This window comes from Clavelina lepadiformis, chromosome 3 (genome assembly GCF_947623445.1).
Source record: "Clavelina lepadiformis chromosome 3, kaClaLepa1.1, whole genome shotgun sequence".
Lineage (NCBI taxonomy): Eukaryota > Metazoa > Chordata > Ascidiacea > Aplousobranchia > Clavelinidae > Clavelina > Clavelina lepadiformis.
Window position 1 is genome coordinate 5,310,151 of NC_135242.1, and position 27,833 is coordinate 5,337,983.

Here is a 27,833-nt window from a genome sequence, read left to right on the forward strand (position 1 = left end):
GCCTCACTTCTTACTGTATTAACTGCAAAGAGCCACATCATACACATTATGATTTATGACGTTTTTTCTTATTACGTCATAATATTCCATCAGACATTGTTTCAGTTGCATTATCTTTATTCTGGGTCGAAATCTGATGTAATCAGTCATTGTTTAGCAAATATCAATTGAACATTAGCCAGTAGAGATTACTTTTCTGTCTTTTAGATTAAAGATAGATTACTTCTATCTTTAATCTCAGGCTGGGTTAAGTTATTGTTCAACTTCATTTTTTTAAATACCGGTGGTGGTAGACTATTAAAATTTGAAATTATTCACTACAGGTCTAGCCTATAGGACCGCCGACCACTCAACAGGAGCAATCGTCGTAAATGCCTCGTTTAAGGCCCAAGGGCATTACAAGTTACAATTTCAGATATACCGAACCTTCAGACTGCAGAATTTGGCACACCGGCACTCAATATTGCTTTTCATGAACTTCAGTGCCGCACTGAAGTTGCATTATTTTACACGTAATGACTTGGAAAGAACTTCTGTGCACGCAATTTTCAACTGATTTAAAGTTTAAATAAGCCAAACTGTGTAGCTTACATTACCGTGTAATTGCGCACTTCCATTGCGTCTGCGCATTTTTGTGCACCGCGCTTATCAATTTTGGTCGTTGGTGCACTCAAGATCTTGCTGAAAACGGCCATAACCTGCAGTCTGGCCGAACCCGAGCCGCCGTATGGCTGTACGGTGAGATACAGAGATACAGGTGGTACCGTGTCACCTCACCGTCAAGCTTATTGTCAAAGTAAGCCCATAGTTTGGTTCCTTTTTTGTTACTTGAAGTGCATACTCGGCACGCAGCAGGCACAATCTGATGGTATTATCAAAATCAACGATGCTTGCTGGATGTGCACTTAACCTACATAACTCAGCCTATACTCTTGACTACGTTCTTGGCTATGTTCCCTCCTTGGTTTTCAGAATGGCATACCGCCTCAAATAACAACCAAATTGCAAAGAGACAAGTACCGGTACCGATAACAAATATGAAGTATTGCATCACTAAGCAAAGCTCAAATCCAAAACGCTCTATGGAGCATGCTACATGGGTAATTTCCCTAATGTGCAGTACAATTCTGATCAATGTGATTTGATGTCTTTATGGAATACAAATTGCTTTACAATTAAGGTTTGGTCCAGAATAAATTGATTACATAATATCTAAAATATTTCTTAAAAATAAATAAAACCTTTATAAAAGCATTTTTGCTGCAATTTCATACACAATATTTGCTTCATCTGATTGTTTTTATTTCAGCAGCTAAATGGCTCCTTGATTTATGTCTGGTGGAAAGAATTCCTGGATAGGATGCAAAAGGTCCGAGGTTAACTTTGTACAAGAAGCCCGGTAGCTGAAAAAATCAGTACTAAGTATGACAATGTCTACGCTACTGTTTGCTCCTCTGCATCACACTCACAAACTGCAGGGCTCGCCATACTCCATTTGTGAAGTCCATTTGTGGAATTAGCTCAGTCCAGTAGATTCGTGGTCCAGGCCATCCTGAGCAGCGATAGTACAGTACTTCGGTGGGGTTGGAGTCGGCGTGGGTGACAAAGTATAGCGGTCCCTTTCAGATCAATACCATATTCTATATGCGGTCCGTCCAGCTAGCCACACTGATGACCGAGCTCTTGCCTTGTTCCACCAGTTGTAGTACGGCCTGAACAAATGAGTAGCCTACTGGTATTTCAAATTTAACCGTCGGGCTTGCTACTTTTCTGAGGTAAAAAGCTACAGGTGGGTCAGGTGGAGTGGCTCCATTGCCCGACAAACGAGACAAAGAGTCGCTCTACCGCGGCGAAGCCCAACAGGATGCTCGCAAGGATGGCGATGTTGTCCAGAGGTGTAAGTCTAGTACGCAGACAACTATGGTCACAGCTACGCAAGGCAACATTTATAGCAGTGTCGATTTGGTAAGATATGTATGCTGCGACACGGCCACATAAGACAGATGCTTACCGCTATCTGAAGAATACAAGTTCAGTCTATAAACCTACGAATTAGCATTTCCATTTCCGGTAAATTAACCCAAAACTGAAACTATGATAGCATCTGCAGAACGAATTAAAGGTGCGTAGAGTCAACAGAAAACGCCTGCAGCCAACTCATTGCTACTACAATTTCCCATGTAGTATACTCACACTGTACCTTTTCCTAGGCTTTTGTCCAATTGATCGATGCCACAAACAAACTTTTACTTTAGTTGCATAACTTTATTTATTGTGAGATACCTGTCTAATTACACTGCGTTTTCTTGACAACATTATATGCAATCATTGAAAACGAAAATGCAGGAGTAACACTTTAGGTTGGTTGAGCAAGAAATATAACCACTTCGGATTATCAGTTGAAAGCTCATCTTGTTATTTTATAATAATACAGTGCTAAGTTAAGTAGTTATAAAAGAGCTTACAAAATAATTTTGCGTAAAATTATCTGTAAAAATTTGTACTGAAATATTAACTTAACTCGTTGGGTAACGAAAAAAAACGTTGAAAAAATTTGTAGTGAACATTATCAGTTAAACCAAGCAGAAAGACCTCATAGGGAATTATTGCAAAATAAAGAAAAGCCCGTGTCGAAAGTGTGACCGGCACGTGATGCTTGCCTAGCAAAAATACAAAAAGAAGTACAATAATTACAAAATAAATTAAAGAAAACATAATTATTCAAAAACAAGGAACAAAAACGCACTTGCAAGTTGCGAGAAAAAGAAAATCGTTTTTTTTTTCAGAAAAAAATAGTTTTATGGAAGCTAATTTTCAAGGCTAAACGTCAGAAATAGTAGCCTTAAATACTGAGCAAAAAATAAAAAAGTCAACCAAAGCAAAGAAAAAAATTCATAGTCTCAAAAAATGTGTAGCTTTTGCAATAGAGAAAAAGGAATTACTGTACAAATACGGCAATCCTTTCCTGCCCCGCCTTTTCTAAGCATTCCGTGCTTGATAAAACTTCTTTCCAAACGCTTCATCAGGTATCTTTTATCTTCTTTGAACAAAAGCGGCATCGTCGTCGCTGGAAGGTGTTCTCCTTTTCATCCAAGGTCATACGATCACTCCTCCATGGATCATCGGACCTGAAGATTCCGGTTCCTCCTGGAGAACAGTGGATGCGGCTGAAGTGCGGCAGGATGAAGGGGGCGAAGAGCAAGTGGAGAGATGATGTTTTAGGGTCCTAATGCCGTTTTCAAGTTTGTTGATGTGAAATGTGACGTCGATACCAAATGATTTCAAATCGCTGCAAAAATTTATTCGTAAAAATAAATAATATCATGGATAATATTACATAATACAATGCTACTTAATGATAGTAGTTAATAATTGCAACAATATTTTGTAAATATTAACAAGTAACCATCGGCTTTCTTTTAACTACCACCGTTAGCTAACTGAAAATAATTAAAACCCTAAACAGTTTTATTAAACATTTCATCATACCATAACTGTGAATAATTCCATAATCACTTACTTGATAGTGAGGTCACACACTTTGTCGAGACTGTCGATTCCTCGTTGGTGGAACTGTTCCTTGTATTTGCTCAACTTCTGAATCTCCAGCCACTGGTCGACATTCTCCACCTCACCGTTTGATATCGCTCGACTGATGTTGGGCGTCGCACTGCGCGAACAATTCACAATTGAAATGACCAAAATAGAATAGGTTTGAATAGTTAAAATATTTTATGTTGAACTACACTATTTTTTCTTTTATAGATATTTTCCACAGCATTTAATAATCCGTTACTTGAAAGATATTGGAAATTGCAGACTTTATAGAGTACTATAGTTAACATACATGTCTTTAGAATCTTGTTGTGTGTTAGGGTGAAGAAGGTCAGGCTGCTGAAGAAGACGTTCAATTTTCTGGACAAGATCAACAAAAGTAGGACGAAGTTTGGGGTCCGACAACCAACATTCCACCATTGTGTCATGAAGTGCTTTGGGACAGTCCTGCAATAAGAATGCAACCATAATGAAACGTTATATAAATATAACAAAACGCGAGCAGCACATAAATAAAACTACAGTATTATGACGCAACGTAATTGGTAACAGGTTATTTTGATGTTAAAATATTATTTGTGTGTATAGAGTGCAAGCCATATCCCAAATAAGTGTGATTGCGAGTCAATGAATGCATTAATACTCACCGATGGAGAAGGCAGTCTCATGCCTTGATCTAAATTCTTCACTACATCTTCATTGCTCATATCCCAGTAGGGTTTTTCCCCGTATGACATCACTTCCCACATGACGATGCCGTAACTCCATACGTCACTCGCGGTGGTGAACTGACGATAATGAATGCACTCTAGCGCCGTCCAGCGCACTGCGATTTTTCCGCCCTGAAAATCATCACATCAAAAAGGCGCCGTCAGAAAAATATTTCGTTACACGCTGACATTTGTCTCGTTTGACTGGGTAGTTATTTCATTTTTTCGAGAAAATATGAACGAGCAAGAAAGTGAGAAAGTTTTAGAATATAACCCGTATCGAATCGGTGTGACCAATTTTGCAATCAATTCGCGACAGATAACGATAAAATTCGATTACGCGACCGGATAATAAAAGATTGTTTACAGGTCACTTTTCCGTCAACCACGATTTAACAATTTCCCGTAAAATTGAATCAAATTTTAAAAAATTATGATTCAAAATACTTAGAAGCAAGCGCAAAAATTGACCATCAATAAGCGAAACTAATAGCTAAAAATTGATAGTGGGTTAATTTCCATGAGTAATAACCTTGCAGAAATTGGTCTTCAACAACCACTTAAGATCAAAAATTAAAAGGCAGCCTACCTGTGTTGTGTAAGTTGCGTGCGGGTCATTTTCAAGGGTCCTCGAGAGTCCGAAATCTGATACTTTGCAGACGAGCTCGGAATTGACGAGGATGTTGCGAGCTGCAAGATCACGATGAACGTATTTCATGCTGGATAAATATCGCATCCCGCTCGCTATCCCCTTGAGCATTGTTGCGAGCTGCACGATTCTCAGTTGATCTTTGCTACGCTGTAAAAAATAATAATACAAATAACACATTTTGTCAGGCTTTGGCACAATCCTACTAAATAAGCCTATTCTGCTTAAGCAAGCACGGCAGCTATGAACGATTAATGAACAGCGAACGCTTACCCTGAGGTATTGGTCCAGTGATCCGTTTTCCATATATTCTGTTACAATCATAACTTGACTTGCTGAAAGAAGTAAGCATTCAGTTTTAGGTTACAGAGTTAGCATATTAACCAAATGATTAAGTAATGAAATTAACAAACAGCAGAAGTTTTGTTGGTAAAATCGATCTTTTTGTGGCCGCGTTTCTTCCATTTATTTTAAAACTTACAGCGCGTCACTACTCCTTTCAGTTGCACGACGTTGGGATCATTGAACTGCGCTATAGTCGATGCCTCCCGAAGGAAGTTTTGCTGATCCTTTTTTGTTGCTCCTGCCTTTAGCTTCTTCACAGCAACATTTTCCTGTCGGGATTTGACCGACAACTTTCCGCGGCAGACTTCGGCGAATTCTCCTTTGCCGATCACTTCTTCCACTTTAATGTCCCGGATGTTGATCTCTCTTCCGAAGCGGGCAATAGCAGCAGCGGGATCAGGATAATCGACGTAGATCCTCTGGTCAGGCGGAGGAAGGTCTACTGTGAAAGTCAGTAATAACAACTTAATAGAAAGGATGCAGAAGACCTGACAGATAGTCATTTGACAAAAATAAATCCTGAATGACAAGATGCACTGGCGAGTTAGATGAAAAACAATGCGTTTGTTGTGTGATGTTAATCCCTCCATAATCGGTTTTTCAAAGCAGTTCAAACATCGTGTTTGGAACAAGTTACTCGCGACCGCAAAATCTCGTAAAGTCAAAGATAGAATTGTCAGTCCGGTATGTAATGATTAGATAAAAATGCGAAATATCATTACCGATAAGACGCTCCTGAAGCATGCGGTCGGCGTGAGCGTTGCCGTTTGGAACAGCGGTGTTTTTCTTCTTCCTTTCAACGCGGTCGGTGGCGAGACAAAGAAGCTTGCCAGTGCGTTTGTATCGGACTCCAACGACAAGCAGCAATACGGCGAAAACGACGGCGCAAATGACGGCTATTATGACGACAACGTTGCTTGACGCTGCGTCTGGACCGGCATCGGGTTTAGACGCGGTGTAGAAAGTCGACGGCTGATTATAAGCCCCGTTCCCGGCAGAGGTCATCGCCCGCACGCGTACCTGGTACTCTGAGTTGACTTGCAACCCGCTGAAAGTGATGGAACTTTCGGCAGTCTGAGGATTTTCAAAAGAAGATATTCCATTTACTCTTTAAAATATTTTCTACTGAAATTTAAAAACTAAATCACGTACGACTAACCTATGGCACAACCGTATGGTAATCTATGCAAATGTAATCTGCACACAATTCAAAGTGTAGAAACACGAGTAATAGTAAGTAAGTAACAAGTGTGTACACGCAAGCAATTAACTAGCTACCTTTCTAACATCAGGCGCAGAGACCGATGCAGGGCGAGGGCCATGGACTTTGGTCTTGGGCACCAGTTCCACCTCATACCCTGTGATGACGCCATTGGGCTGGTCTGGTAAGCTCCATTTTATCGTTACAGAGCTTGAAAGACGTGACGTCACCCTGACGTCATTGACAGCAGACGGAACTAAAAAATAAAACGACATTGGTTGGCAAACATTAATCCAGTTGAATCTCTTTGTAACTTTATCACTTACAACAGAGTTCGTCAAATAGCAACAAGTATACTTGCACAACGCTCTTTCAAACTTAGAACAGCAAGACCGGTAAAAGCCGGAACAACTGGACTAGGCGTAATTATTCAACTTTAACTGAACAATTAACCCGCGGAATTCATCGCCAGACAATAAAAGAACGTATATTTGCGGAAGAATAACTCATCAGAAGGTTGCAGGCCCTCCCTGGTAACTTTAAGGCTAAGGATAGGCGATGACGCAGGCTAAAAAGAATGCAATATATTGTGGAATGTATTAAGTCAGTGGATGCAATGCAGCGACTGCTTTGAGTAAATTGCCGAAAGCGCTAATCAGATCACTGTTATCTGGCGAAGATATCTCGATACCGTTTCACTGGAATTATGAAAAAGATAAGGAACTTGAGTGGACCCGTGTGACTTTTTACGCTTACATATGCGAATAAGAGTCAATGCGGCCTGACGACTTTCTTACTCACGCATTGGCTTAGCTGGTGGGAAATTATAATTATATTTGCGGAATGTGGCGCAATTATAGTTAAAATAGCGCACCTTTACAAGTGCACCTGTAGAACAGTGTAAGTTTGTTTAAAAAATAACACTATACTCTGTTGTACAACAAAAAATGGCTGATGCCTACGGCAAGAAAATAATCGATTACACATTGAAATATATTTGCACATCTTACGGTATGTGCACACCCGTAAAACTATTGATAATGCCTAATGTAGCTTATACATGTGATATAACTAACCTGATTCTAGGGTTTCAAGCTCAATTCCAGATACACCGGTGTTCGTGAGTGTAAGCCTTCCAGCCGCATCTGAAGCCCCGTTCTTAGCGTGGACGTAGAATTTATATTTGGTGTAGGGCGTGAGATGCATCACGGTCAAATAGTTTTCGTAAAATCGGCCGCCGCGCGTTGGCGCTGTGTAGCTCAAGCTTTTGGAACATCCCTTCCATTGTGTAGAAAAAACTTCTGATGTTTGACACTCGAAGCTAAAGTTATAAAATGTTTTCTAATAAACCAGCTGATTTAAAAAATGTATTAGTACCTTCATAAAGGCATGTTTCATAGTAGTATGTACACTACAGGGATATGGGTCAGACAAAATTACCTGTAAAATAGATCTTTCCGGCCGCCATTATTTTCCGGATGCTGCCAGCGAAGAGTGACACTGGTTGCAGTCTTATCAGAAACGTTCAGTGACAGTGGCTGAGACGGTGGCTCTGCCAATCAAGACAAAATGTTACAAACTCAGAAGATAAAAACAAAGTGGAAGTAAAACATCGCTCAAGATCATTGTCGGTTTGGATTGGTAATTTCCATACATACAAATACATGAAAGCAATCATCTGATCTTAGATTAGGTACGAAATACTTATATTGGAAGAGAAATTCTATTTACGATTAACATCTATACATTTCTATAACTGACGTAATCCGCTTTTAAAGATTATGAAATCAAAGGTCGTGGTAACTATATTGAGAATTTTTATGAAATCGATATTACGAAGCAATAAATCCCATTCTTTCGCAGTCGGGGTTTCACGTTCTCGGCGTTGTAATAGCTTTAGGCTTAGGAGAAAAAATCTTCAAAGTTTATTCATTTGCACTTTTGTTTTTGAAAATGCTCGGAAAAAACTCCGTTTCATTGGTACAGAGCTTTGTTGCTCATTATTCCTCGGCTTAATCGAATTACAGAACAGTTTTCAGCCATAAAACGCGGAGCAGTGAAAGCGCCCACAACAATTACGTATGTCGCGGAACATTCCAGAAACATTTTCACGTATAGCATCGACAAAGACGTCTGTTTGTCAGTCGAGAAAAGCTACGGTTATGAAACAGAGCATAGAATGTCGATATAACAACAATAAATGTTATATATATTTTATTTCAAATGTCACGGGTTAATATTTTATTTTAGTAATTGCGATTAAATTCATGTTCGCTTGGATTTTTTAATTTTTAAAATGGGTATTTCCGACGTCAGGTACAGTGGCACACATTAATGATTTATCCAGCAAACGATTTTGTTCTAATATACGCAATGGAATGTGATAATAATTAACAGGATTCGGATGTAGCTCCTATAATTTCATACATTCCGCCAATACCCGCCGTTCATAATAGGGTATTTGACGGAATATCTCCCAATATGGTCATGCTACAGACAGACGTTGCATTTCAAATCACATAATACACAGAATTATATGAAACAGCCAACTAGCTTTAAAATTCGCTTCGTGAAACAAGAGTGAAAGAAATGACGTCAACAACTAAATTCGCTAAGAACGTTTTGCCAACAGAGGGTCAAAATCCAACCCACGTAAACCAATTCGTGAGTACTTTAAAGTGATTGAAGGAAGATGTGACAGTGCTAATGCGATCAAAAATTTGCAAAAACTTGTGAGACTGAGAAAGTATCAAGGCAATACCCATACGCGTGTGTTATGACGAAACATGTTCGCGTCAAACGAAGACTGATTTATAGTGATGAATATGATTTCTCTCGAAGGTCGTCAAAATTTGGTCTTTATAAGGTCACGTTTCCTGCTCATTTATCTTTCGTCTTCGGTCGCAATTCCAGCTAATACAGATAACTAAACCTACCATAGTCACGTCTATCTTTTCTCAGAGGCTAATTTAAACAACATTAATAAAATGCAGTCTGAATAGACGTGATGGAGCGGTCTAGTTTGTTTATTATGGGACAAGCAGGCCTAGCTCGTTGGTTTGTGTTATACAAGATAGACCGATGTTTGATTTGACCTTAATTCTAATCAGCAATTTATTTGATTTTGCCACTGACAAGCCTGTATGACGGTTAATAAATGTCTGGTTGTGCGTCTAAACGTCATCCTGTAAAAAAGCTTTAATCTCAGAAGAAAGCAGATATGCTGTGGGCAGGCCATGCAATTATGTAGTAAGTCTTGATGTGAAAGGAATGTTGCTAGGACCACCATTACTGCTTACAACTGATTGCTGGCGTCTGATAAAGTCGATTATGGGTCTGACCTGAGTGACAACAAACGACAAACATGAATTGCAGATTAGGTTGTGATTCTTAGCATGCATTACGTAAGGGTTCCAAATATAGAAAACAATCCTTGACGGCAACAATTCGGTTTAAATCCTGTCGACCTGTTTTGCTAATTATCTTATTTGCACAGGATTTAGTTTGTATCCTGTCTTTTGCGATTGGCAAAAAAGGTGATCGATTAATCAAACAAAACTGAACTCCACACTTGACAACTGAGGCGGACGTTTTGGTCTAATCGAGTGGGAAAATGGCGGTAGACAGAAATGCCATTCTGGCGTACTTGGTTTGAAGAATTCTGACTAAATTTATACCGACAGAAAGTCAAGTGCGTTTTTTAGGTCTCAAGTGCACTCCAACATGGTTTGAATATTTCTATAACCAGGTCGTAGGCCACGCCAAATCACATTTTAAAATAAAATAACTTGCAATTGCCAAAATTCATTTTAAAACCTTGGACATGGTTACGTTGTAGAGACACGAAGATGGCAGAAATAATGTTTGTATTTCAAAAACATTTCTAATCGAAAGTTTCTTCTAGAAACATCCAAAGCCAACATCAATGCTAAGAGAGTGCTTATTATCAAAAGTTCAGTAATAATTTTCAAGTGTTCGCTAATTTTCTTGTCAGCCAAACAAACGTTTACGTTTCCCACGAAAGTGAGCTGAAACAACGAAAATTAAAAACAAAATGGCGGTTTTGGATGTAATCCGAAAAAGACTACATTTTAATTTTTCCCGAAGACACCGCCCACCAGAAATGAAAGGCGTGCTGCGGTCAATTTACGGTATAATTAACAGATGCCACAAAAGATTTAAGCATAATAGGAACATTTAGCGCGCGTAAGAAACCTATCACACCATAATTCAACATGACCGTAAAACGTGAAAATGATACAACATTCTCAGTTACGTTGAACGAACATCAAATAAAACCCGGTAGCGAACGATTTGAAATCAAAGCTTCCATGACAAAATAGGTCTTTCACTGCTGGAAGAGGATAACATGTATCAATTGAGCATTTTGAGAGTGGGCCAATAGCCGCTAATTCTTTAGCCGTGACTAGCTTCAGTGTCAGTGGTCTGTCGTCGAATCATGCATTACACGATAAGTGATGTTAACACGATTGCAAAGTTTTGCCTACGGAAATGGTTTGTTTTAACAGAACGAGGAGAAATGCTACAACGTTTCACCGCTGTATCTACGTATATCTCACGCTGACCTACTGAACGATTTAAGTTGACTAGTGACAGTATTATAGTATGGGTGGTTTCGAATGATCCTGCGTTGGCAATACGTGTTCAGTATTCTGAAATCGGCTTATTAAGACCGTATACTTAACAATTTTGTGGCAAACCATTACCCATAAGCCCGGATATTACTACGGCTTGATATTGATTTGGTGTGAGATAGGCACCACACCTTTAGATAAAATATTGCGAATTATATCAAGGAATTTTACTGAAACTTTGTTCATTCAATGTATCGACACATTGTCGGTGAATATCAATGCGGTCTGCAGTTATGGCTTCGTGTATAATTTCCTCCGTCGAGGGGCTGAAAAAGCTTTTGTGGGGAGAAATTATAACGCCCTTGGTTTAGTCAACAGGGTTATTAGAGGGGGCACTTAGTCGCAACATCGAATTTGCTACCACACTAAATTGAAACAAAGGAAATTGGAACGGACTAGCAACTGTGTAGGAGAAGATATATCTATTATTGAAGCCAGTTTCATTACAGATTTCAGTAGAAGCAAAAAAAAGAGCAATAGCATAGCATATTGCACTTCAAATGAGAGCCATCAATACAGAATGTCACAAAACATTTTCATGCAACAGTTTACACGAGTTAGGCCTACACTCTGAGGAAGGACTCGTGTAAGGGCCGATACATGATAGTTTTCAATACAATATGAATATTACTGCACTTGCTGTCATGATTGCACTAATTTGGTATAACCCTACACAATACTAAAACCAATCAGGGCTCTTACTTGTACAAGCAACGCTGATGTCCTCATTTGGGGCTCTGGCGTATCCAGGAAAGCAAGGACACTCGTTGTGCTCGATGATCATCCTGTCGACTTCCGTTGTTGATGAGGTGGAAGTAGATTGATACAAACCGCTGTTCCTCGGACACGGGATGCAATCGCGGGATCCGCTCCTCAGACTATAGGAGCCTGCTGGGCAAGCTGCGTAAAAAAATTTTTGGAATCCACTAAAGTGTTATTCACCAGGAGAAGAGTTAACTAGAAAATATTTTACCCACGATTTATTAACTGGTAAAAGTGACAGTAGTTAATATAGCTTACACCAATACCAAACAGTATGTGACGAAAAATTGACAGCAATGATAAGTGTGTTTGAGAATATTGGCATTTCTCAAATAAAGCGCATAAAATATGCTTTGATACAGCTAACGATGTCCTGTTAAGGTTTCCATGTAGGAGTCGCGGCACCGCAGAGGAAAACATTATTTCATTTGCGTCGATCAAGCAAGTAACAAGCTTGCAAGAATGGCTGATATTAATAATAGCTCCCAAAGCCGACCTAAGATCTTTCTGGCATTCTAAACCGGATCAAGGCGGATAAATCTGGTCTTAATGCACGTTAATTCCCGACAACCGAGCTGTATTTAGCGCGCGTGGGTAACATCGACAAAACGCGGCATCTAAACAAATGCTTTCAGAAACTTTCTCTTCACATTTTATGGTGGATTTTTCAAAGTTGGACAAACTAGTACCAGCTGGATTTAATGAGTCTGTTGCATTCTGATTGCTATAATCTTCCAAAATCTTTAAACACTACAGTGGTAAAAGGACAAAATTATCAAAAAAAGGCGGTGGGTGTATTGGCGTATCCATAATTACGTCAAAGATTTCTGACCGGTACTTGCCGGCGGTTACAAAGTCAAAACAACGATATCTGCTGTTTACATACAAATGGGGCCTTTGTAACTGAACCGGCGTTGGTCTTGCGGTGTAACAATAGCTGCTAACAAACAAAACGACAGATTTTTGGCAAAACACAGGTGCCGGAGAACAAAACGGGTAATAAGAGGCAAAAATGAGTAAAAAGTACTCGAGTGTGCATTTACATGGTAATTTGATTGATGGGGTGACTGAACTGGGTCGAGGGTAATGGAAAAAGCCATGCCCTTGCCAGCACTTCTAAAACCGAAGGTATTTTGACAAAAGGGTACTCAGTAAGTAATTCACTGTTTCTTAATCGACTGTGCCTAATCGCCAATTTATCAGTTATTAGCATCACGCAGTGCGTTATACTTTGACACTAACTTATTAATACGCGCATGTTGAAATAAGTCGGGTGCGTGTATGGGAGGTTTTTCGGGTTATTGACGTTGTAACCGAGGGGTTGATTGCGTCTCGGATCCAGCTCCAAATTATCCAACTGGTTGTTTGACGGTGGCACAAACACGGGTCAATTGGTCCAGACAATGTTTGATTACAGGTTCTTCAGTAAACTCTACGTTGACGTGCGTACAACAATTTAGGCCTACCTACATTTCCTACATAAGTGATAAGACAGAATGATGGATCTCTTGGAGTGCAAGGACCTCGAGTTATAAATGAGAAGCCGGTTGGCTATGTTTAGAATCGCATTATGTTCGGTTTGCCTTATTGCGTTGTCAACAACCCCAAAGTGTGAGCTCGCATAATGAAAAAAAATAGCCTTGGTTGAACTATGTGTGGTAAGGGGCCATAAGCGGTTTAAATTTTTCCACCGGCGAAATAATAACAACGCTTTTCTTGTCTTTTGTACGAAGAAAGTGCTTTCTGTTTCGCTTGGACAGCGCAAGCGGCGTCTAAAAAATAGATTTCTTCTTACGGTTTTTGAAAACGGTAATCCGGCACGGCGCTGTGAAAATGAAAACAAGATGTGCGTTGGGAATGGAATTGTTTTTTCTTCAATACAAAGCAGGCGACGAAAACGGGGGGACGGTTCACACGCCGGCGATTTGGTATTCGCTTGTCACAGAGACCGGAACAGGATTACGTCAGGGGGAGAAAAACAACACGAAAAAACAAAGGTTTGTTAAGCTGAATGAACAAAGCGTAATCGACAAGTTTTTTCCCGATGACGTGTTATGAGCTTGATATAATATGGAGTTTTACCACCTGTGCCGCGAGACGACAAAACATGCTCGCTAAAGGCCCAAAACGATTAAACGTTCGAGTTGGTTGTCTAAAAAGTAGGGTTGAAAATGTCGTCAAAGCTCCGATACGTGAAAACCCTCGGGTTGGGTGAAAGCTGGTTCCAACAATGGATTAGAACGTTCTACTTTCATTCCATAACCTTCTATTTAAAAAGTCGTCTGATGACGTAATCGAACTGAGAAGTCAACTGATGAATGAAGCGAATTGAGGAACTTTATACAAAAGCACGAATGTGTGTTTAGGTCGTATCAAAGGCTCCATACCGTCATTAGGCCAACTGAGTACCGTCATAAAAGAAATTCCACGATGAATGTATAATCCACGGAGTTGTTTATTCTTAGATTTTATCGTTTGAAAATTCTTTAAAGCAACCAAAGGCTAAATACACAAACCTCGTAATTGGACTTTACTCAAACAAGATGCTAATGTGACAAATAAGCGAATTTATATTGCCTAAAATCACAGCACATACCACGAACAGCTTCAAGACTTATGCTAGGATATTAAAAGTAAATTCGGCGTAACCGCATAGTTTACCGACCAAGGGTCGAAAACAAAGCAAGCCACAAATGCACCCATACTGCAACAAAGGGATAATCTAACAAAGTAGCGCTTTTAAGTTCAAGATCTTTTGCTAAATCGGTAAAGTAAAGTCGGCATTTTATCTCTTAAAGCTATTTTCCCATAAAAGTTATTTACCATAAAAGGTATATTTTTGTTGAAAAGAATCCACGTTCGCTCGCAAACAAAGATCTGGTATCGTCCGAGACAGTTTTCAGTCAAGCTTTACTTTTTTCCCGACCAACTCGCCATACTGAGCCATGGACAGACAGACTGCTAAACCGTCAAGCAAGAGTGACGAGTTACTATGGGTTCCGCACTTTACGTGGGTTTCAAGCAGGATTAAATGTCAGTTGTTATGACACCAAAACACTTAGCCCTGCACCCGGTAGGGTTATGGGGGTACGCCCTTTTGATTATGATGTAAACATAAACAGAAGGATGCTGACTTTACAAAAGCCATGTGTACAGTGCTCGCAGCTTACAGCCTAAAGCAACAGGAATTAAGCAGAAATGATTCGTGTTAAAAATGTGGGACATTTACATGGTGTGTGCGATTGAACGAACTTCGAGCCAAAACAACAACACGGAGTATTTAAGTTGACTGCCGGAACACGAGGAAAAGATTTGCGTTAAACCTGGGGAAATTTCTCCTGTGCAGTTCATTGACTGATAAGCTCGCGGTCTATGCAAGTCGACTTTCTCTGGTCAAGTAAAGTAACGAACGAAGAAAATAATCAAACTTATCACAAACGTGACCGATTAACATGTAACCGGTTTCTGTTGGCGACCAAGTCATTTATATTTGCAACGATGAGTTTCTAACCGCTCGAAAGTTAATCGAATCAAAAAAACCGATCCCACGACCTTTATTATAACATGAGTCAGTTATTGTGCGCTCGACTGCGAGCAACTCACGGTCGCTATGGCAACCATGACACATCATACTTAGTTCACGGACCCTGACCAAATCACTGAAATAACTGACAAAAGAAACGAAGAACCAGCTCAGAATACAAAACAAAATGGAAAAACCGAAAGTTTATAGGATGGAAAAAGTTTGGTTGGCAAACGGACCGATTCGTCATCGGCTTTATGTGTTCGCCGAATCTTGAGTGGTTTGAGTCAATCGTTAATACAGCAAAGACTGGAGGCTTATCCCGTCGAGTCCAGTCATGCGTGCTTAAGAGGGCGCAAAAGGGATTAGAGATGTTGGACACTTCGCCTGACTCAGTTAATGACGCCCGGTTAAAAACAACCGGTTTTCTTTTCGGGACCCATGTCAAAACCCGACCGACATAACCCCCAACATGGTATACCGATCGTTTTGAAAATCATCTAACGCTTGTGTTTTGATAAGCTTGTCTGATGTAGCGCATTGACAATTAACCATTGTCGGCAGAGCGTGGTGATTGTTTTTAGAAAATATTTCTCATTCAGACGTGGTGATTTACAAACACGGATTCTTTAAAGCAACAAGAGAATTATTGGCGTGGACATGAATCATCGAACGTATTACTCGTTGCTGGGTACAGTATATTAGGCGGGAAAATTTTGTGTAAATTCGACGCCCCAACAGCCGGTCACCGATTTCGACGCAAGTGACGTCACCATGAAGGGTCGTGGTGACGCAAAAATGGGTTGAACGTTCCGTATGTTTGCCTAAACTAAGGTTGGTTGGGTTGCCTAAAGATTGACTAAACAGACGACATACCGAAATTCTTGGCGATCGCCAGCTGTATGCCAATATACTTATAGCGCGTTAAACACCGGGTTTGTATAGCCGGTTGTTTAACTTAAATTTCACAGTCGTAATAAATCATTCATTAATCGTGTTGTACAGTTTGTCTTAACAATTTAGAAAGTTCATAACGACCGAAAGGTGACTGGAAGAACAAAGACCATACACGGAACAGGAATTTCGAGTTATGACATACACCGCTGTTACAAAAGAAATTATGACAAAAGAATCGGAAGCGAAGAAAAGGTATTACGTAGCCTCGCGTGCCGACGTGGGGGATTCAAACACCACATTTATTGCCAGCCTTCGGAATTCGACATCGTAAAATTGACACACCTTGCGCAACGACATTCTTTATGAAAGTCACAAATAAGCCGGCCTTGTATGAGTGTCTCGGCCATAAAAATTCGTCTCGTAAAAGTGGAGCAATGCTTGAAAATTCTGGAATCGTATTAAGTAGGACGTTTTCATCGCTAAGCGTTCTTCGAAAGGTAAATGACAACCTGGAGTAACAGGGTTGTGTGGTGGTAGCTTATCAATTACCTGCGCTTCAACTCCATTGGGCGCACTACGCTCCACTGCTGCTAAGTCACGTGAAAAATGAACAGTCATTTTGCGTTTTGAAAAACAAAATAGTTTACCTAAATGAGATAGACGCCGATTAACATAATCAAGCACATCACCGTATGACGTGTACAAACCCATTCAGCTGTTTAGACAAAAGTGCGCCGAAAAAATATAAACTCTCACACAGTAACAAGAGCCGCCTTTGACTAAGTTTTCACACAAGTGTCCGGCAGGTAACACAGAGCCGACGCGAAGGAATTCGGAAGCGCTTTTTTTCAAGAACAAAAGACTCGAAAGATAAGAATATGTTACAGTGAGCAATTAGCGCGATTTTCCCAAATCCTGTAAGAGCACTTGATAAGACAATGAAAAGTTTTGCCCGTTTTGCCTAATGTCTAAGAAGCTTCGCTTGTCTAGTCATCTGCAAGACAAAGCAGTCGTTACAGTTTCATTATCCATTCCGACAAAAGTGTTTCACGCCATTTTACCCCCTAGCAATTGTTCTAGGATTAACACTAGTTTAAAAATCGAGCCGTGTAATTTGCTAAGTCTCCGTTCTTGCAACCTGACTTTAATAAAATATATAACACCGCATACCGTTGCCACACATGCCAATTATCGTACGTTTTCCTTGTGATCACACAAGAACACTTCAATAATAACCCCCAGGTAATTATAATAATTCCCGAAACTACAACAAAGAACAGCAAATATTCAGTTACTCACCAAGACATTCCGTGTTTTGGGTGTTGGGTCTGTGCCCTGCTTGACACTTGCATCCACCTTTGGTGACCTGCCATCGCCCGTCGCTACTGCAGTGGTACTCAGTTTCTGTTGAATAATGGGATTGTAAGCATCGGCAGCTCTGCATTACGTCAGGATGATGTCATCAGGGTACTCACTATCCGTTGACGCTGGTTCAGCGTTTTCGACGCAAGTTCCATCCACTATGACCAGAGACGTTAGACCGGCGTCGGAAATTGTTTTTGGAAAAACTGCGAGTTTTTCTGTAGTTTCGTGACAGTAGAAGTAGTAAATACGGAGTGAGATGAGAGACATGCACGCTCCTTGATCTTGCACGGCAATATAGAAACCACTTCTGAAAATACAGAGTAGATATATGACCAAAATGCATTCAGTGATTGTTGTTTGTTCGTTATCAGCTGAAAAATGTCGCTAATGACATCTCACCAATATTTTTCCAAATGTCTTAATTCTGGTCGAAAAAAGGCAAAATTTTACCTCTTCGGTGAAAAGTTGAAGGTTTTCTTATTTAGTCCTCCGACTTCGTTCGCAGCGACGGTGTCGATCTTCACGTACGGTTTCTCATGCCAAGGAGGAAATGTGCTAGATGCAACCGCCGAGTCCGCTTCATAGTAGAAGAGATTGAAGGTCTCCTTGCATTTGGCGCTCTTCTTCCCGCTTATATCAGCAGAGCACTTGCTGATGGAAAACTCAACATCCAAATGGATGCGTTTTCCTCCTCTGGAAGACAAGTTGATGGTATTTTGACTTAGAGACTAGGAATAGCAGTTTAAAAGCAAGTCGAGGATTGCAACAGGATTCTGTCTAATTTTATTTTGTGGAAAATCTTAAAATATTTATACCTGGTCGAGATGTAAGGAGAACGGATCCAGTTGTTAACATCGTTGCTTTCTGAACTCACATCCAATTCTTCTTCTTCTTCTTCATCATCCTCTTGCCGGCAAACTTGATAGGATCGGATCGTGTTCATGTAATCCCGACTGAAGCTACTCACTTCTTCCCACTGAAAAAAAGACACAACAGATCATTCTTTGTCATTCCAACGACATTTCTAAGGTCACGGTTCAAACGTGGCCTAAAAACGTGCATTTCTGTTCAAAATACGACGGTCGACTACGACTTAGTCAGCTGTTTCAATATATTGAGCCATAGCTAACCGTAAGCAAATAGCGCCATGTCCAAAGCGGTTATACTTTACACAAATTTTGACGAGTTGAAGCGTATATTAGAGAAAAACTTGAACGAAAACTTTCTCCAGACTCGAGTTGAAAGGAGATTGCAGGAATAGTTGCGCATCTGCGCAGAAGGACATCTATCCATCCGTGAGCATTAGTAGCTACACTTATTGAATGGGGAACGACGCCCTTAACCAATATTGATTCAAAGAATTGAAAATCTTAACGAATGGGCGAGTTGCTTCCTTGAGCTATTGTTCGCGCCGCTTAATGCGTAATAAGTCAATTGACCTGGGTGATTGCTTCACACGTTAGAGACAGAAAAAACTTTCAAAGAAATTTACTAGAAAGTTAAATTAAAGGATTAAGTGGTGTGATGACGCGGAACGATTTCCTAATATCATTTCTGACGTGTATACAGAAACAGTTGTTTACCGGGGTTTGGTACCATCGCTATATCGAGAGGTTTTGCGCTGATATTCTACAGCGTAAATATAAGCGACAAATTCCCCGCTTAACACTTGAACAAACTTGAAGGAGCCTCTCATACCCTTAAGACACGAGCATGGCAAACCGCATTTTGAGTGGTACAAGTCCGTCTTTTGTTAAGAAACTGACAGAACACCTTTATACACGGTTTTGGGACTGTTCATGCGGTATGACCATGCAACCTATCAGAAAACCACTTACCATAACACAATTTGCTAGTTTTTGGAGGTTATTAGTGCTATTGCAGCAAAAAGTTTTCCGGCAACAAATATCAAAATACGTGGATCAAGGTGCATAACCTTTCAAAACGAGATATTCCGTTCTCTTTTGAAACGGATCGCTTGCAATGTATAAGCGATAGCAGAAGAAACTGGCTGACGCGTAACACACGACACAGGGGCCTTCTGGGATATACAATTTCACTAAAGCCCCAATTTAGTCTAAATATGTAGTAGGAATATAGGGGCTTAAGGAAGAAGTTTTACCGTGACGCATGAATGTACCAATGAGTATTCTTTGCGAGGTTCACTTTAAATTCAACTCTTCAAACTAAAAAGCAAGAGTTTGACGGCTGATTGCGTAACAACATTTTACGAAAACACACGAAGGAACAAAACTATTGCTTTATAGTAGCTATACCGTTTGGGCATTTTCAAGTTTGCTTTAGTTTAAAATGAGTGATGACGTGGTATCAAGGAAAGAAAGTATATTCCTTCCATTAACGCCGCTATTGTGTCATTTTAATAATATCGAGCATTACAAAAGACGTTGAGGACATATGAAAGAAATTCCAAGCTTTTCAAACAAAATCCACGGTCTAGCGAATTCGTATTTATGCACGCAACAGTGTACCAAAAAGGTCTTTTCTAAAGCAGTTATGTACGGCCAGGCGCCTTTAAATGAGGGGGGCGTACGTAATTGTGCTGGCCTCCAACTGCGTCGAAATCATTTCATTCACAAATACCAAACCAGTTACCGTGGGTTTGTCGGACTAAGGTTTAATAATTAATGAATGCTATAACATTGCGAAATACAACCTACAGTGTGCTTAACTTTTGCGCGTCCAGGGCGTTATGCGAGAGTGTGTGGTTCTGAAGCAGATACCAAGCGCAAACATTTATAACGACATCATTACAATTGACCTATTTCGTAATGTGTTAATACTTGGAGCAAGTACGCAAGGTGGGAAAAGTAGTGTTTCGACACACGCGTCTGTAATGGTGAAACGAGGTAAGTGGGCTATTGGTGGACACCCATTTGAGCAAGTGAGGTGACACAGCAGTTTTGGTACATACAGTATCTGCACAATATACTCTTGTCGAACGTCATCTGATTACCCCTAAATAAGCAACAGCTGAAAATCTCAGCATTTTCAATCGTCTTACGTGTCAATGAAATGGGTACGTTTTGATAAATTTATAAAGCACAGGCGCATATTGTTAAATGTGTACAAATCTGGGGAAGGAACTACCGGGTAGTCACATTTTGGTGATTCTCCGAGTGAAACATTCATGATTCACCAAAACCTCTCCTTTCAGCGGTCAGAGCCTCAGAGATATTTATATTTGACCGGATTTGTAAACTACTAGCCATGCTTGCCTCATTTACGCATATAGATTAATATCGTATCAAGTCATTGCGAGTGTAATCGTAATCAATGTGACGTCAGCGATTCGTCGATTAGTATTACGTTTAGCCCTACAGGCTATACAGGTATATTATTCGTTAAGTCATAAAGAATCTATTTTCAATATAAAAACAGTATAGGGGGAACTTTTGTTGGTTATTTCTACCTTTACCAAGGTAGTTTCCAATGCATTGTGTAATCGGTGGCCATATAATCATTCAAATACAATCATGATCACGTTTGGAATAAGAATTTAGAATACTGAATAAGCGTTGTGCTTCGCGCCATCGGATTCCAAAGGGGTTTAGAGGTGGGGGAATGGTAATAAAATGGACTAGGTGGCGCCATTAAAAGATTCCGGTCGTTAATGCCGACTTGGGTCAACAGCAGTAATGGGATGTTTATTTGATCAAAAAAACAGGACAGTTTCATGGCGTTTAAGCAACAAATATCACTTTATTTCGTATTTCCTGTCGTATAATTCCATAATGATTTAGTTAAAGCTTAGCTAGTTAGGCCATTCGTTGACTTTGACTTGCACAAAAACATCAATTAAACTGCAACAAAAATGCTTCTTTATAGGCTCAAGGTCAATAACCGAGTGTCGTTTGCTGATTATGAAAGCGTTAATTCATGATTAACAGAACAGTAATTTATTGCATATATTATTGCCACGGAATTTTAGTGACTTGTAACGTAGATTGGGAAGTTAATTTATTCAGAGTAAAGTGCATGTTTCATTATGCTAAAAGTTTTGGCGCGATTTGCAAACATGTTTTAGACAGTAATTACGGTGCCGATGAAATAGGCTTTTAATTTAATGAAATATTTTGACAATATTACAAAGTAATCAGAGAGATAACTGTATTTGCTGGTAACACATAACGTGGTCATTCAAACAACAGCAACGTTACTTTAATAACTATAAGCCTTTGAAGAGAAGAGCATTATCTTTTATATCAGAAATTTAACAAACAAAGCATCATTTAGTGATTGCAGAACGACCAAAAAAAATCCGAACGCCGCATATAGGGCAGCAAATACAATAATACGTGCTAGACTGGAAACTGCTGGCACATCCCTAGGCCCCTGACTAACAGAAGTTTTAATATTTTGTTTAAAACAACGTTTATGAGTTCATTAGATGTAACTTGAAAAGCACGCTGAAATGTTTTCGTGAATGTGTCATAACTAAATAACGACTGGCCAGCGGTCCAATTCTTCATTCAATTCAAATACTTCAACGATAAAGTTGTAAAAGACTTAAAAAGGATGTCACACGTACAACACTTTTCCACCCTGCTGTTACCCGCTTTGTAAGGGACACAATAGAACGGTTACATAAAACTAATGGTTCCTTACCCCTTGAGCTGGTGAATTTGAATGTTTAGTCCATAACAAATCGCTCGTTGCCAGTCTTGTGTTGTAGACTTCCACTGAAAAAACAGGTAAAAATTGGTTATTTATGTTGACTCAGTGATTGCTTATTTATGATCTAGCGCCAAAAAAACGCGCGTTTAAATGTTTTTGTTATCGCCTATGCTTCACGATACGCAGAAACAGGATGGTATAGTTATATCGTTCGTCGTTGTGACATAATTTATGCGAGAGCTCTTAGTCGGTCCAAAACACGGCAGAAAAATATTATTGGTGAAAACAAAGCCGGATGATGGAATGCCGAGCCTAAAAACCGCACATTTTTGGTTCATCTTTCCTTTAATATCTCCTAGCTTGTTAGGTACATTGACGTACACACGGTGAACAGTTCGACTTGCCATAGAACAGCGGCATACGCATGCGCGTATTTCGTTTTATGCGGTCATTTTAATCGTCGGAGTGTGGTTAAAGTATCTGTGTTATCTGATTGCTCTACTGTTTTTGCATTGTTTTTAAAACAAATGATAACAATTACAGTTAGGATGCAAATACTTCCCGCAATAACGGAAAATAATAAATCATCTGCTGACTCGAGTTTAGAACGGCGTTTTCGTGAGTATTTTGGCTCTTCAAAACGCATTAACACCTGTCGGTGTTTGGCGATTTTGAGATAATAGAGCTAAAAAGAAAATATGCTAATCATACTTGGAAACAAGGTGTTCTTGAAATAAATACTCCGATTCATTTAATCCCCAAAAATAACATTCTTCTACCACAAAAATCTTTCAAGTAACGTGGTTCATCAATGTTTTTGGCAAAGCCCACGAAATCAATTAGTTATGCATCATTCGACAAAAACTGTAAAGCGGACAGTCAATAAAAGTATTCATATCGTGTAAATCTGCGCATCGCCAACCCGATTTCAGCACAATGGGGCAAGTCTCACGTAGTCTTTTAAGTTATGTTTGGTGTGAAAAAGAAACTGGCCCGATTTCTACGCTCCAATTTGCGTAATTCCGACCAATGCAAGTTTGACACCACAATGTATGCGTGGATGAACCAAAAGTCTATTACGTTACTTACTTTCAATGGCAACTCAATACCGAGTTAAATACTTTGGCAAATTCGTATAAGATACTATCGATAGGAAAGAAATATGCTACTAAGATACCTGAAACCAAAAGTTTCAGGCAGAATTCTATAGAGTATTTAACTGGATTACACAAAACATTATGGGAAAAAAGTCGGCGAAAACGTCAACAAACGAAAACCGTTGGTGTATTCAACTATTAGATATTGTGTGACCATTACATCATCACAACATTGGTCTAATCGAATTACGGTACGGTGTTGAAAAATTTAAAAGATTCTTCGCTTGCGCCTGTGAAAGTGTCAGCTCGCAAAGACAGCTCAGATTACGATGTGTCACTAAAACTCAGTGAATTAAACTAATTCGAGAAAGATTACTGTGGTCTGGATTGATGATACAACAGAGATTTGGAAACTTTAATCTCTGTCAAGGTATTTGCGGCTTGTTTACCGCAGGAACATTTTTACAAACAAAATCACAGAGATTAATCAATTTTTTTGACACGGCTTTCGAAAATGTCAAAATTTCAGCAGAAAACGAATAAACATACGAAACTTTGCGTGCACCAACTGCATTATTAATGGGGGTTAAAAGCAGGCAAATTAACAACTATTTTTCCAACACACCGCAAGTTTCTAAGGTTAAAAGCGAATTAAGCTCATCAAACGGTGTTGCCGAGGCAACACCAGTAAGAAAAAGCCGGCAATAACACGCATGACTGACCAACGACGAGGTAAAGTCACGGACTGTATGCTTCAGTGTTTGCAGGTGCAAGTGTCTTGATGAGGGTTGACATTTTGCGGTAGACTGGGCTACGACGGCTGACATACTTGTAACTTATGCCTCTTCACATGAGAAATGAAACCCTTGTTCTAATGACTTCGTATTTGACAAAGGATTATTTTCGTGCTAATGCAGCCAAAGCGGTTTACTGATCCATAACCACATGAACAATCTGTCATATCGTGGATCCAAACGATTAACTCCCGATGGCACTGAATGACGTTACAAGTAAAACCTGACGTTATATACCACACTATTTGATAGCAACTTGAATGTAGCAAGCATACTGTAATGAAAACATGTTTTCAATGCCGCAAAAACATGCAGCATGAGCGCGTTACCAGCCTTGAACGGAGACGATAATCTCGGGTATATGAGCCAAAATATTAAAGCTGGTTATCGCCGCCTGAAGATGTTTATTTTGTTTGTCAAATACTGAAGAGGCGTGTCCGTCTATTGACATTTCTTGGCCGGGAGCTTGTCCAACAATAGATCGGAATTTTGCAAACGGAAAGGCCAAGTAAAGCGGGTCCAATCCCGGGGTGGGTTACGCTGGGAGCCCATTGTTTTCTGCCAATACCATGTTTTCCTAGGGCACACAGCAGCCCCGGGTATAATAACATGCCTAGGCTATTATCACGAAGTTATTACAAAGCGGTCTGTCATTCCGAGGACCAAGTAATGCCTTCAATCTCTAACCTGGCTATTTTTGCATGCAAATCCTCACGTTGTGAGAATATTAATGCAAAAATACCAAAATCTAGGCCAGGCTTATATCTACAATAAAGAATTTCTCTGACTAAGATATTTCTCCGTTAACTGAACAACAAAAAGAATCTTTAACTTTAACTTACTTATGTCTGCAGAGACGGCTGCCCATAGTGGTACAAAAATCAAAATGCACATCAAGCTTCGAGAAGACATGCTGTAGGCCCTTTGTAAAATCCTCAATTCGCTGTAGTTACTCTGATTGTAGCAGTTCGCAGGCAAAATTAAGGTTAAATTACTAAAATTTTCTTATTCATTGGTTATTCTATAAAATTGCTGCAAATGAAGTTTTACAGAAGGACAGTTAGATTCAATAGCCACATTCATCACCCTTTGAATAACAGATTAGGTAACCAACACATTCAATAAATCTATTCCATGTATATAATGAAGGTAATCTGCACCTTGAAAGCAATGGTAACAAATTAAAACCACATAACATATCTTCAGAACATAGGCTGCCAGTAGCATCCATTCACCATACAAGTTGGACGAAGCACTGTTTTTCAAATCGAAAAGATACTTAAACACAAATTTCCATAGTTGCAAGTGCTGTGAAGTTAGTACAATAGCCAAAGAACCTGGGCACATCTTTCTATCTACGCTACTGCAGTACTGAACTACTGAACGATAAATAACTCCACGACAAAATCCATAACAAAAAATCACCCACAGAACGAAGCAAGCCGCTAACTCAAACCTTCCAACACACGACCTCTCTCTACAACGGCTGTGACGAACTGACAAGTCCAGACCGATCCTCCAGCAGTGAAAAGCGAAGCAAATACACCGCGTGTCATGACAGAGACAACGCGACTTGCGTGTGCGTAAAGGCTTACGGCCTGACGGCTTCGAGCGTGCTAGCCGTCAAACAAAAAAGTCTTCATATTTCGCTCCTGCACAAGCATCAACAAAAGCGGTTAGTTGCTTTTCAATGTGAAAATCATGGTGCCACGAAAACGAGTACAGCGTGGCGGTATGTTATGAGGATTAGAAGTGGCATATGGCCGTTTAATTTCGATTTTCTATTGTTCATGCACTAGATTTCATTTCCGAGCCGCTTTATCCGATCTTTACCTATTTAACTAATAATACCCTATGCTCTGTTTTCCTTACTAGCGTTGATTTGAAAAGGCGACTTATCTTGGTAACTGACATCTTAATACGCTCCAATAAGAATTGACGCAAAATACGGAAAGTCAACGCGTAATTACGCATTGTGTAAAGCTAATTATCATCCAACATTGTATTTGTATCCACTACAGTACTACACTGACCACAGTAGAATACGTAATACAATATTGAAATACGAAAGATAATTCCATTGCCAATTTATCTATTAAGCAATCTCTATGAAAATCGCGCGCTAAACATAAAAGCTATGGTACTAGTACGGAAAATTGGCACACCACTAACAGTAACGCGCGTTACATGAAGAATGCCTTGAATGGTCACGTCTGAAAAATGTCCTCTATGAGCAAACAACTAGTTATCATTGGCGTCACGCAAGATCTTTTGTGTTATTGACACTAACCTGTGTTTGCAACTGCAAATTCAATAGAGTGTGGTCCCCTTTCAAGTTATATGCCATCTGGGTTTTAACTACAGCGTTGGGAAAGACGGGCTAATTGATGGTGCTTAGTTCTAAAGCAAAGTGTTAAAAATCCTTTCACTAACTGCAAAGTGATAAGAAGGGCTAGCCTACAACGTTATCTACTGCGTTATTTGACAAGCGAAAGGCTCAAACGTGTTCACAATGAGAAGTCTCGGCGGCAGGTCGTGTTAGGCTTCAAACAGCTGCGATGTTTGTGATTCAACTAGATCGAAACTGAGTTGACCCCTTGAATGGATTACACACTGCTTATTCACGCTGGGGCGGTTGTAAGTGTAAATACTGTACTTGGTAAGAATGACTCACAAAAAAGTTTAACTGTTCATCAGCACCTACTATACCTCCCGTTTTAAACAAATTCGAAGCTCCACCCAAAAATGTTTCATGGTAACTTTAAGCCTTCGCAACCAAATGGAAAATGGTGTAGAACTTCTACTTTTCCATGGCCAACATGCGCACTGTGTCAGCTTAGCTCGGCCTAGTCTTGAAAAACGTTTCTATGCTAGTTTTATATTAACTTTCCATTTTGAAATCTGTTATTTCATAACAATTTAGCTGCTACATATAATGCCTTGCTAAAACAACCATAATACGGGATGGTACCTTGCCTTTATGCCATCAAACAGCAATAGCAACCGATCATCCACTCATATGGTAGTCAATATTATTGGAACGAATGGCGGTAAATGAAAAAGCAACATGATCCTTTGTCATGCCAAACGTAGTGAATATTTCCCGCGCAATAATGATACATTCTTACGAAATAATGTCATACGTCCTGAGGCACCAAGCAAGTGAAAGTGTTAAGCAAATCAAAGAAAGCTGTCGATTACATCATGGAGATCAACATTAACTACTACGAAACAGCAAACTTTTTTGACTGTTATAACATCTCGTAATTTTACTATACTGTACTGTATGTAGATTATTTATAACTTGTAGCTAAAAGCATCGAAAAAGCCTGTTTATTTAAAAATTAAATTTTAATTTTTGTCTATTCGAAACTAATTAGTCTACTGTAAATGTAGGCACTGAGTATTGCTAATTTTTCCTAGATAATTTCAAAGAAGGAAAGACTCAAGTCACTGCCTTGACTCCGAGGATGGAGCCAGAGGTATCTTGAGGGTGCAGCTTCCCCCGTTACTTCTTTCATAATCACCTGGTTGGCATTTACATCAGTTTTGTTGCAACAAAATACACAGAAGCAGTAGTTTTAAACTTTAGTAAATGTTTTCTCTTAATGATAATGTTTTGAACTTAAATTGTTGGGGTGCAGC

At 39.6% G+C, this 27,833-nt stretch overlaps 1 protein-coding gene across 2 annotated transcripts; it reads right to left on the bottom strand.

Moving 5' to 3' along the window:
• Positions 1-2,250: 2,250 nt before the first annotated feature.
• LOC143448230 (ephrin type-B receptor 3-like) lies at positions 2,251-25,245 on the bottom strand. 2 transcript variants are annotated; one of them, XM_076947860.1, is made up of 18 exons: positions 25,031-25,245; positions 22,289-22,362; positions 18,478-18,638; positions 18,113-18,355; positions 17,773-17,969; positions 17,597-17,701; positions 11,818-12,015; positions 7,901-8,012; positions 7,537-7,781; positions 6,538-6,716; positions 5,982-6,333; positions 5,396-5,698; positions 5,188-5,249; positions 4,855-5,064; positions 4,203-4,397; positions 3,848-4,002; positions 3,521-3,670; positions 2,251-3,289 (listed from the first exon to the last, which is right to left on the bottom strand). In XM_076947860.1, the coding sequence occupies exons 1-18, from the start codon at positions 25,098-25,100 to the stop codon at positions 3,097-3,099; spliced, it is 3,204 nt and encodes a 1,067-aa protein (XP_076803975.1). In that variant the 5' UTR covers positions 25,101-25,245; the 3' UTR covers positions 2,251-3,096. The 2 variants fall into 2 exon arrangements, with proteins under 2 accessions (XP_076803975.1, XP_076803974.1); XM_076947859.1 differs by having other exon boundaries at positions 5,396-5,701.
• Positions 25,246-27,833: the final 2,588 nt, after the last annotated feature.